Source organism: Saccopteryx leptura, chromosome 1 (genome assembly GCF_036850995.1).
Source record: "Saccopteryx leptura isolate mSacLep1 chromosome 1, mSacLep1_pri_phased_curated, whole genome shotgun sequence".
NCBI lineage: Eukaryota > Metazoa > Chordata > Mammalia > Chiroptera > Emballonuridae > Saccopteryx > Saccopteryx leptura.
Window position 1 is genome coordinate 228,384,169 of NC_089503.1, and position 12,710 is coordinate 228,396,878.

The 12,710-nt window shown below is 39.5% G+C and overlaps 1 protein-coding gene across 2 annotated transcripts in view; it reads right to left on the reverse strand.

Moving 5' to 3' along the window:
- ETFDH (electron transfer flavoprotein dehydrogenase) overlaps positions 1–12,710 on the reverse strand; it is a 35,369-nt gene that overhangs the window by 886 nt on the left and 21,773 nt on the right. Inside the window, exons 8-13 of one of the 2 annotated variants that reach the window (XM_066387414.1) lie at positions 10,743–10,883; positions 9,422–9,565; positions 6,285–6,453; positions 1,851–2,033; positions 1,372–1,593; positions 331–517 (exon numbers count right to left, since the gene is read on the reverse strand). In XM_066387414.1, coding sequence (XP_066243511.1) covers positions 354–517; positions 1,372–1,593; positions 1,851–2,033; positions 6,285–6,453; positions 9,422–9,565; positions 10,743–10,883 — 1,023 coding nt within the window. In that variant the 3' untranslated portion in view covers positions 331–353. Of the gene's footprint in view, positions 1–132; positions 518–1,371; positions 1,594–1,850; positions 2,034–6,284; positions 6,454–9,421; positions 9,566–10,742; positions 10,884–12,710 lie in introns of those variants that run through there. The other variant, XM_066387403.1, reaches the window with a different exon arrangement.

Sequence of the window (12,710 nt, forward strand, 5' to 3'; positions counted from 1 at the left end):
GATGCCAACCTCTGGTCTAGAATATGTGTTTATTTCTATACTTCAAGTCTTGAGTTTGATGAGTCAAATGTACATTAAATCCCAATAGTTTATTCTGCCATTGGTAATGAATCTTTGAAGAAGTTAAGAAGCTACATTACTTATAAAGTTTTATTTAAGATAAATACTGATAATATTTTATAGGACATTAGGTACAGTATAAAATTTCTATTTCCCTGATATTTCATGAACCTTCTGATCAATAATATCTTGTAAGATATTTTGACACTTGCTAACTTTTCAACATTTTAAAGTTAGCTTACCATTAAAGAAGGTGGTTACCAGACTTGCCTGCAAATGCAGTCAGTTGCAGTTTACATTCCATTGTAAGCAGGTCCTCCACCACCTTCGGGTACCACCCAGTTAATATTCTGACTTGGATCTTTAATATCACATGTTTTACAATGCACACAGTTCTGAGCATTTATCTGTAACCGAAATCCGTCACCTTGCTCCAAAGGTACAAATTCATATACTCCTGTAAGGAGAAAAAAATATTGTAAAGTACCTAACTTTTTTAACTTAAAGTTCAAAAATAGAAATTGAAGTCTTGGAAACAGTAGCTACAGAAACCATTAAGGTTTGTTTTCTGAATGTTTACCCGTAGAGGATAATACAAAGATCTTGGTTGCTTTTGAATTACATATATATATACACACACATATATAATATGCTATATGGTGCTATAGCTGAAAAGACAAAATATATCCGGTCTTTATCTGTAGTTTAAAATCCAGTATGATGACAAGTAATTAAAGTCAAAAGACTAAAGTCCCTGGCCTCAGGCATTCCAGTCCCCTCTCCACTGTATCCTAATTTTTACATACCTGAATACAGTACTCTTTCTATGGTTTGAGACCCAGTTACTATTTTATAATTCTAGTTGAAAACTCAGCACTAACAGATACAGTGTTCATGATGAATTTAAAGTTTGGGGCCACTTTCTTGAGGTGGATATGGTTATAGCCTAGTATTTTAGCACCTACACATACCGTGTGTGTGTGTGTGTGTGTGTGTGTGTGTGTGTGTGTGTGTGTGTGTTAGCAGTCATGACAAATGATATTTTAAAAAGTCATATGAACGTGGAAAAAGGTATTTGGTATTCCATAATCCTTATCTTGTCCAAGGGTAGATACTGAAAGGCTTTTTTTGAGAAATGGAATCTGAATTAGGCTTCACAAAGAGTCCCTATTTTAACATTGCTAGAGTAAGAACCATAAAATAATGTTTCTAAAGGAGCTGGATGTACAGTTTCCAAGCAGTGGAAGTCTATTTTTCACATGTTTAAAGCAAACACCTATATTGTAGGAATGAACAGAAATCAGCACTGACCTGCGGGGCAGAATCGCTGCTCAGGCCCATCATATATTGACAGGTTTCTGTTTACAGGTACACTGTCATCCTTTAAGGTTAAATGTGCTGGCTGGTCATGTTCATGATTAGTACCACTCAGAGCCACAGATGACAAAAGATCAAAACTAATCTGTCCATCAGGTTTCGGATACTCAATAGGTGTGCAATCCTTGGCTGGCTTGAGCTGATCAGAGTCAGAACCTTCAACGTATTGAGAAAGATTTTAAATAAAATTATACAACTAATTTTAAAGTACTTTAAACAACATTTTTATAAAAATTTTAAAATAAACCAAAGGAATAAGACTTGACTCTCATGATATAGATAATGCATTTGTCATTAATAAAGCAAGTTTAAAACAAAGTAAGAAAAAGTTCACTTTCTCTGCTACTTAGAGGATCCCATTTGTGAGTTTTTAGTGATACCACCATTCATACTCCCAAACATGTTGGAATTACCTTTATGTTTGAGAGTCCATGGCTCCATTCCTCTAAATATCCAGTAAAAGATTCCAGTGTAAATCATGCCTCCGTACACACCCAGGATTCCATGGCAGGAGGGTCTGATGTTTCTAACCGCATAGAGCTCTTTCCACACCCACGATTTCTTCAGATTGTCCTCATACTCAGTGACATGGAGTCCTTTTATTAAAAACATGAAATATTAACTAAATTGCCTCGAGTATAAAATACTTTTTGTCAAGATATTTTACTACTGAAATATCTAATGAGTGAATCTTAAGTATATTTAAAACAGGTGATCACATGAGACCACATGAAGAATGTTTCATGTATAAAAGTTGGCATTTGCCAGGCCCTGGCCAGGTAGAGCAGTTGATGAGGGCATCCTTCTGATAAGCCAAGGTTGCAGGTTCTTGTATGTCAGGACACATACAAGAATCAACCAATGAAGGCATAAATAAGTGGAACACCATGTGTGACCAGGTGGTGGCGCAGTGGATAGAGCATCGGATTGGGACGTGGAGGACCCAGGTTCGTAAACCCTGAGGTCATGGCTTGAGGGCTCACCAGCTTGAGAGCTGGATCGCTGGCTTGAGGGTGGGATCATAGACATGACCCCATGGTCGCGCTGGCTTGAGCCCAAAAGTCTAGCTTTGAAGCCCAAGGTCACTGGTATGAGCAAGGGCTCATTTGCTCTGCTGTAGGCCTCCCCCCCCCCCCCCATCAAAGCACATGAGAAAACAATGAACAACTAAGGAGCTGCAATGAAGAATTGATGCTTCTCATCTCTCCCTTCCTGTCTGTCCCTATCTGTTTCTCTCTCTCACACACAAAAAAGTGGAACAAATCAATCAATGTTTCTCTGTCTCTCCCTCTCTCTTTAAAATCAATAAATAAAAATTAAAAGTTGGCCATCTTCCAAAAAGATAACTTTTGATATATTTTGTTAACAGACAGTAGTTTTATTTCCTATACTAGTAGCATGGAAAATTTAAGTTCCAAAATTTAGTGAACCTGAAAAGGAAGCTTAAGGTAGAATTTACGCTACCTATAGTAAAAAAAAAATTATAATTGATCAATGAAATACTTCTGTTATGGATTAAATGCTTCCCCCTAAAAGGATATTTTGAAATCCTAACACCCCCCCCACCCCCGTATTTCAGAATGGGTCAGAATAGGGTCATTGCAGATGTAATAGTTAAGATGAAGTCATACTGGAGTAGAGAGGGCCCCTCTTAGTCTAAGGATTGAGGTTCTTATGAGACATAGACACACAGAAGGTAAAGATGGGAGACAGAGACTGGAGTTAATTCTGTCATAAACCAAGGAATGCCTGGGATTCTCAAAAATGGGAGAAGAAAGGATTCCCCCAGAGACTATAAAGAGTACGCTTATTTCCAGATGGTCAACCTGTAGAACTCAAATGTCTGTTCTCCTAAGCCCCCCAGTTTGTAGTACTATGTGAGGCAGCACTAGGAAATTAAAATAGTACCTAAAACTAGGTGTATGCATTTAATATCTAACGGGACAAACTGGTTCCTAACTTTTGTGAACTACACAGTGATTACACTCTTTCCAGTCACTGTTCCCTGTTCTGGCTCCACTCCCCTTCAGGCTGTAATTCCTCACCTAGTTTGGTGATTGACTTGCTGCAGTACTTTCTATATGTGGTACTATGTGTACCTGACAAAGGGGTCCAAAAAGGCAAGATATTTGGCAAGAAAATTAGAAAAACATTCCACTACTCAACCATCTCGCTCCATCTTGCCTTTTCTAGGCTACCTTGTCTCTTGCCTCTCACAGCCCAGGCCTCCCTTACTACAAAGCTCTCTGAAGCTATATTCTGGTCAAATACTTGTAACTGGAGGGACGTTTGTTACCCGGATTCTATGGAAAAATGCTTGTTTATCAAATATCTACTGCGTTGCTATTATGTGCCAGGTGTCTGGGATTCATAGTGAACAAAGTGCGCCCTCTTGGAGTTTTGCACCCAAGAGGCAGAAGACAAAGATAAAGTTAGTATGATATATAGTGTGTCAAAGGTGGAAAACAGAGAAAAGTGTATGTATGTGCTGCAAATCAGTTGGATTCACTGTGTGATTTGAGCAAAGGAGAGGGAGAGAGGGAGGCCTTGAGAAGGGAGCAGGCTGGGTGCGTTCCAGACCAGTGAGGAGGCCGGTGTGGCTGCAGTGAGTGCAAGGCGGTGAAGTCAGATGGGTTAGCTCCATGGTGGGACTCAGCCGGTTCGCACCACTTAGGCTGAACCGATGTCTAATTTTTTGTTGAGTTAGGCTAACCACTTGTGAAAATGGCACTTGTAATCAGGGTTCTCTCTAACATAGGCGCCAGGGCAGCTGCCCAATGTGGAAATCACAAATTTACATTCTTTACTCTTTTTTAATGTTCATCTGTGCAACAGCGTATTCTAAGCGCCCGTAGTAATGTTCATTCCGTCCATAGGTGAAATAATTGCAAGTGAGGATGCCAATCACGAAGCAATAAATAAAAGTTTTATTGTTTTTTGTCAAGTATTATTTAATATTTTTTCATTAATATTTTAAAACTTTCTTATAATCTAGTTTTGTGTACCTCTTTTATTGTTCTTATTTAAGTATTAAATGTATGAAATAATAAACTACCTTTCAGTATATCGTTTTTTCATACTTAAAACGGTCATTAGGGCAGAGAACCAGTTGTTGAGTTATTTGAGTTCCACCCCTCGAGGGCACTTTGGCTTCTACTCCGAGAGGTGGAGAAGGGTTTGCTGAGGTCTAAGTGCTAGCTGCCCCTCTCCCCGCAGCGGACGGTCCGCTCTGCCAGTGCTTGCCGAGCCTGTTGAGGAATGGAGCTGCTGGCTTCTGCGGTTTGCACAGCTTTTGTTTTCAGACAAGAAGCGTCAGTGTTTGTGAGACATCTTAGTGCATACAGTACATGTATGTAACATAAGGCAGTACTTACTGTCCAACTTGAAAAATCACTTCTAAGTAGGCCAGACACCACTGTCAATATTCTTTTTTTTAATTTTTAATATTATTTTATTTATTCATTTTAGAGAGGAGAGAGAGAGAGACAGAGAGGAGAGAGACAGGGGGGAGGAGCTGGAAGCATCAACTCCCACATGTGCCCTGACCAGGTAAGCCCAGGGTTTCGAACTGGTGACCTCAGCACTTCCAGGTCGACGCTTTATCCACTGCTCCACCACAGGTCAGGCCCAGTATTCTAGTTTTGATGTAAATACAACACTGCTGTAAACTCTTATTTCTGAGAGTAGGCCAGGTAGTTTTCTTTGCACTGAACATCTTTTTTTCTATTTTTTTTTTTAATCCGGTGAGAGGAGGGGAGGCAGAAACAGACTCCTGCATGTATTCCAACTGGGATCTACCCGGCAAGCCCACTAGGGGGAAATGCTCTGCCCATCTAGGGGATTGCTCTATTGCTTAGCAACAGAGCTCTTAGCACCTGAGGCGGAGGCCATGGAGCCATCCTAAGCCCTGGGGCCAACTTGTTCCAATCAAGCCATGGAAGTAGGAGGGAAAGAGAGAGAGAGAGAGAGAGAGAGAGAGAGAGAGAGAGAAGCAAGACAGGAAGGGGTGGAGAAGGAGATGGTCATTTCTCCTGTGTGTCCTGCCTGGGACTCAAACCTGGGACATCCACACACTGGGCTGATGCTTTACCACTGAGCCAACTTGTCAGGGCCTCTTTTTTTTAAAGGTGATTATTTTTTTTATTTTGAAATTAAATGTAATGGGGTAACATTGATCAATAAGAATACACAGGTTTCAGGTGAACATCTCTATAGCATTGTTGATTATTATACACATCTTAATGCTTTGTGTAAAGCAGCGGTTCTTAACCTGTGGGTCGCGACCCGGCGGGGGTTGAACGACCAAAACACAGGGACAGGGGTCGCCTAAAGCCATCGGAAATACATATTTTGTTTAAAAATGTATTGTATAATAAATATGTATTTTCCGATGGCTTTAGGTGACCCCTGTCCCTGTGTTTTGGTCGTTCGACCCCCACTGGGGTCGCGACCCACTGGTTGAGAACCGCTGCAGTGTAAAGAAATAGATATTATAGCTTTTCCTGTCAATTGAAATATATATTAAAAACACCTCAAGATTTAAAAAAAATTTTTTATTAATTCATTTTTAGAGAGAGAGTAGAAAGAAAGAATGAGGGGGGTAGGGGAGGAGCAGGAAGCATCAACTCCCATATGTGTCTTGACCAGGCACACCCAGGATTTTGAACCAACCTCAGTATTCCAGGTTGTTGCTTTATCTACTGCGCCACCACAGGTCAGGCATAATTTTTAATTGTATTTATATTCATGTTCTATCTATATTATCACTGTATGTTTAAATAACTTCTCTTCAATGTTTCAAGGAAGAACCTGACAATTTTCTATGCTTTAAAATAGGAAGTTCTTACCTATCGTTTTTGATTGGAGATTTTCAGTAGTTAGTTGATTAAAAATAGTTTCTGCTGCCAAAATTCCACTTTTCATTGCTGTGTGGGTACCTTTGATCTTGGGAACATTCATGAAACCAGGGCTACAGCCAATGAGTAAACCCCCAGGAAAGGTGAGTTTTGGTATTGACTGAGGAAAAAAACATTTAAATGTGTATTGTTAGCTCAAATTAAATATGCAAAACTAACCACTCTAAATTATAGCCTCTTAAATAAGTCTTGTAAAGATGCAGGGAAACATTAAAAAATAAATACAAGAAAATGAATATACTGAAGAAAAAAATCAGAGCAGGGCTAGTTTCCCCTGCCCTCTGAATGAGGATTAGAACTATTACTATTTCTCTGTTAAGAACTTTTCCTTCTGTTTCCCCATGACTAGCCTACATGAGTTAGATTTAAGACCAGGGGATTAACATATATAAATAATTTTTTTATACTTATGTCATAGTGAAAAATATTCTCTAAACTTGAATATTATCCAAATTGTGATCTGCTTTTACATGCATTCTGGGTAACATGCTATACAAAGGATATTATCTTACCTCTATATACGCTTCTATTTTACTTTGATATCCACGAATGGAAACTTATGTTCTAACAATAACATCACTACAATTAGATACTACCTTAAATAACATTTTAATTAACTTGAGAATAAGTTGAATTTCCAAAATAAATTTTAAGGCAAATTATATTTCTGATAAAAAATGTAATACAGGCTGGTGATATTTCTGAGTTAGCCAATAAAAGCCGATATACAACCCACAATGTGGCACCTAAAGTATAGGTTGTTTGCATGGAAAAATGCACTCTAGTCTACAGTCTGGAAAGTAAAGAAGAGGGAGCCAAGGCAGAGTTGTTCGTTCCTCCCGCATTTTTTTCTTCTTGAAGAGCTTCCTAAAGTAAACCGTGGCCTTTTTTGAGAAAGTGGTGGGTGGTAAAAGTTTGGCTGATGGTGCTGAAAGCGACTCACAGGATGGGGACTAACCTGGAAATTACTACCATCAGTTGCAAGAGCCACGGTGAGGGACCCATGGCCATAGCCACCTTCAATTAGAGAGTTCTAACTTGAGGGAGAGGTGGCGGATGGAAGCTGGTAAGAGAAGGACCAGGGCCCCCATCCTTTCACAAGACAGGTGGGGTGAATGTACGTCTGTGATTCTCAAGCTCAAGATCAGACCACCTAGATAAAAGAGCACTGCATCAGGATCACAAGTGGACAGAATGGGTCAAGGACTTTCCAGAAAGCCACTAGCTGAGAGCAGAGACAATGATTAGGGACTTGGATAATGACAATGCTTTTCTCAAGTAAGGCTGTGGTCTTGCTAACACTAACTTTGATTCAAGAACCAGAAGACAGGATGTGAATTGTTAGTACAGGTTCTTCCAAACTGGTGCTTAGGTCCTAAGAATAAAAATCATATGGCCCAATGAAAATTTGTGTTTTCAACTTCTGGGAGGATACTAACCTGTGTGGGTAGTGTAACTAGCACTGGGCATTTTGTTAAGGAACTACGGACCAAAGAAAGTGGCACTCAGATGTTGTATTCTAGGACATTCATTAAATTAGGGCTACACATAACTAGAAACCTACCAGGAAAAGGGGTGTCCTGGGTACAGATTGAAGAAAAAGAGAAATAAAAAGTTGTGGAATATTTGTTAGCTCAACATAAACAGGACTAAATGTTCCAAATTATTACTTCTTATGGGTCTTCAAAACTTACTGAAAATAAATTTCTGAATCTTGAACTAATTAAATAAAAAAATTTAAATAAAATGTGAGTGTGTGTGGTCACCACTTCCTGCGTAGCACAGGAAATCTAAAGTCCATCTGAGATGTTGAGGCACACAAAGCAGATGTTTTAAAATGAGAATCTGTACATACCATTGAATACACCAAAATCTTTATACTAAATATTAAAAAGAGAATTAGACTGATACTAGTTATTATGGACATCATTCAAAAGAGTTTAACGGACTTGAACATAGGTATGCAATTTAATAGCTATTTGTTGCAAATTATTACACTAGAAACAAAGTCAACTACCCCCCAATTTTATCTTTTGTTACTTTTACAACAGATATTTTTTAAAAAGATACCCAGTTTGTAAAAATAGTCCTAGATTCCTACCATACTAGAGACAAAAGCAGGGGTCCCCAAACTTTTTACACAGGGGGCCAGTTCACTGTCCCTCAGACCGTTGGAGGACCAGACTATAAAAAAAACTATGAACAAATCCCTATGCACACTGCACATATCTTATTTTAAAGTAAAAAAACAAAATGGGAACAAATACAATATTTAAAATAAAAAACAAGTAAAATTTAAATCAACAAACTGACCAGTATTTCAATGGGAACTATGCTCCTCTCACTGACCACCAGTGAAAGAGGTGCCACTTCTGGAAGTGTGGTGGGGGCTGGATAAATGGCCTCAGGGGGCCGCATGTGGCCCCCGGGCCATAGTTTGGGGACCCCTGGACAAAAGGAATCATCTTTATTTTACAGATGATCCATTAAGGCCAGAGAAGGTAAGTAACTTGCTCCAAACCATTTGGTATGAGTTTTAAAGAAGATATTTTTAAAGATCATTTCTCCCGTACAACAGTAACAACTTTTATTATAGGTCTTATTTCATTGTTCAATTAGTATATATTTAATACATTAAATGCATTTGATAAAATTTATTTTTTACATTTACTAAAATCGAGTAAGTAAGGAGAAAAGCTTAACAGAGATCACATAAAAGGCATGGGTGTTAACAGGTAGCTGGGATGAACTCACTACCTTTGCTGAAAACTAAAATTTCCTTTGAGTTTCTTGGCAGCTAATGAATAACGGGAAATATCTTGGCTCACATAGTTTTAACTTCCTGGTTAAAAACAAACAAACAAAAAGCCTGTGAATTTATCTCTAGAAATCAATATATTCTTAAAACTAAATTCATGATGTAATGTATTTTATAAATACGAGGTGCTTTGCTTAATTACTTAAATTTTTCCCTATGAGGTGATTTTCTAGTCTTTATTTAAATTTGCAGCACATTCTCAATGTTAACTTTATAACACATAAATAAAGAATTAAAAGGTTGCAGTTACCTGAAAGCCCCCTTCGTTGAGAGCTCTGGCTCCGTATGCGATTCTTTTCCCGCCCTCCAGGGTGGGCTGAACGCTGGGATGGTGTTTCCACCGCTGGAACTCTCGAAATGGACTCAGGTACGGATTGTGATAGTCCAGGCCAACCTTAAAATTTTTATATTTAAATTAGATATATTTATGAAATTATACCAGGAATTTTTATCAGGAAACATGTTCATTAAGCTTCCTGTACTCAAAGTACTTAAGAGAGATATCCAGAGTAACCCAAATTTAAATAAATAACTAAATAAAGTCTTTTTGGAAAAGAAAGGGAAAACAAAAGGATACCTTGTGTTTATAATAAGAAATTTTTTAAAATTTGGAACATATTAATAAATTATTGACAGGAAAACTCCGACTGTCTCTTTAAAAAAAAAGCACAAAAAAACCCCAAAACAAAAAACTTTTTGTAGGTAAGTGTCTCTCATTTGTGTTTCTACAAAAGGAGCTGTAATTATTTATTATTCATTTAGCAATACAAACTCCACAAAGAAATCAGCTATATGCAATACTACTGAGTCAGAAATGAACAGGATGTAATCATACTTCGTGCTAACATGAAGAACCAGGCCTTCTAAGATGTGAAGACTCAGTCACTGGAAGAACTACACAAAGGTGACGCACTGAACATGTGGCGGTGTGAGTTTCAGGAAAACACCAAGAACATGAATCTGACAATGGTTCCTATGTAGGTTTAGTCATGACATTAAACAATAGAGCTGCCACCAATTCCAAGGTGCAGACATTCATACTGTTTTCCCAGTCCTTGTGATGTTCAAGATGTCATTTACTATAAAGATATAAATGGCTAAAAAGGGAGCAAAATGCTGGTTTGTAAAAGTTAGAGGCGCAAACCCAGTGCTGACTATTTTCAGGGGCAGCATGCCACAGTGGAAATGAGCTCTGAAGTCAGCCAGGTCGGCTGTAAAACTGCCTCTGTCATTTACAACTGCCTTTGAGAAAGCTGTTCAACATGTTTGGACTTCAGTTTTCCTGTCAGTAAAACAGGTCTCTACCTACTTCATAGGGTTGTTTGAAACTTCAGAGTCTTAGTGAAATAAGTAGTATAGGGCCTGGCATGTAGTAGCTACTATTACTAAGCTATCTGTGTTTAAGTAGACTAATGCCTGTAATAATCATAAGTACTTTCTATATTGATTAAATTAGAATGTAAGCTTTAAATAAACATTTCACATTCTTCAGATTCAAAACCCTTGTTTTATAACACTGATGATCCAATGACTCTACCAGCAGAACTTTCCATAATGGGCATATAACTTACCACAAAACCAAGAGCTACCAGGGGTTCCCCTTCATTTAAGTGATAGAGAAAAGAGCCTCCGTAAGTGTGTTTGTCCAAGGGCCAGCCAACACTGTGATCTACTCTCCCGGGTTTCCACTTCTTTTCATCAATAATCCACAGCTTTAAAAGAAAAGTCCTAGAGTATTATTTAAATTTTTATGTCACTACAATGTATAAAACTTGCCAAGTTTATAACTTACTCATGAAAATTACAAATAAAAAGCTGTAACAAGAAAACACAAAGTACTTCAGTGCTGGACAGCTAGTTCAGTTGGTTTGAGCATTGTCCCAAAACAGCAAGGTTGCAGTTCGATCCCCGGTCAGGGCACATACAGAATCAACCAATGAATACAATTAAGTAGAACAACAAATGAATGCTATCCTCTCCCCTCCTCTACCTTCTTGTCTATTTAAAATCAATCAATTAAAAAAATTTGAAATCAAGAAAATTATACTAAACTGGAGCATGATGAAGCAAAGAAAAAGGTCAGAGATGTTATGACTGCTTTAAGACATAAATGAGAGAGATGTTCATGAGATTATAGGAAACACCACAGAAAAGATGAGAAAAACTTCTGGGGTGTTGGTAATACGTATTCTATGTCTTTTTTTTTTTTTTTTTTTTTGTATTTTTCTGAAGCTGGAAACGGGGAGAGACAGTCAGACTCCCGCATGCGCCTGACTGGGATCCACCCGGCACACCCACCAGGGGGCGACGCTCTGCCCACCAGGGGGCGATGCTCTGCCCCTCCGGGGCGTCGCTCTTTTGCGACCAGAGCCACTCTAGCGCCTGGGGCAGAGGCCAAGGAGCCATCCCCAGCGCCTGGGCCATTTTTGCTCCAATGGAGCCTCGGCTGCGGGAGGGAAAGAGAGAGACGGAGAGGAAGGAGAGGGGGAGGGGTGGAGAAGCAGATGGGCGCTTCTCCTGTGTACCCTGGCCGGGAGTCGAACCCGGGACCTCTGCACACCAGGCCGACGCACTACCACTGAGCCAACCGGCCAGGGCACGTATTCTATGTCTTGATCTGGGTGGTTGTTACATGGGTGTGTTCACTTTATGAAAATTAACTGAACTGGCCTTGGCCGGTTGGCTCAGTGGTAGAGCATCAGCCTGGCGTGCAGGAGTCCCGGGTTCGATTCCCGGCCAGGGCACACAGGAGAAGCGCCCATCTACTTCTCCACCCCTCCCCCTCTCCTTCCTCTCTGTCTCTCTCTTCCCCTCCCACCGCCGAGGCTCCATTGGAGCAAAGTTGGCCCGGGCGCTGAGGATGGCTCTGTGGCCTCTGCCCCAGGCGCCAGAATGGCTCTGATTGCAATGGAGCAACGCCCCAGATGGGCAGAGCGTCGCTCCCTGGTGGGCATGCAGGGTGGATCCCGGTAGAGCGCATGCAGGAGTCTGTCTGCCTCCCGTTTTCAACTTCAGAAAAATACAAAAAAAATAAAATAAAATTAACTGAATTGTAGACTTAAGATCTGGTACTTTAAAGTATACTCTGTTACTCTTCAATAAAATATTTTACTGTATCTTCCACAGCCCCCTCCTCAACTGAAGCAAATTATTCATCCTATTTTTAGGATAGCAAGTTCTAAATTTTAAACAATTTCTATCTGAAATATTGTCTAAAAGTCAGATATTATGTGCAATCCACCAAAACAATTAATCCCTTATTCACAATATAATGAATCTTATATATAGAATTTAAACCTGAGTTTTACCATAAATGTAAATAGACACAAAAGAATATAATGGAGCTTTTACATTCTAATAAACCTAAGGTTTGAAAAATAATCTGCCCTAACTGGCTGGCTCAGTGGTACAGTATTGGCCAGTGTGTGGACGTCCCAGGTTCAATTCCCGGTCAGGGCACACAGGACAAGTTGACCATCTGCTTCTCACCCTTTCTCTTTCTCTCCCTCTCCCAACTCTCACAGCCATAGCTCGACTTG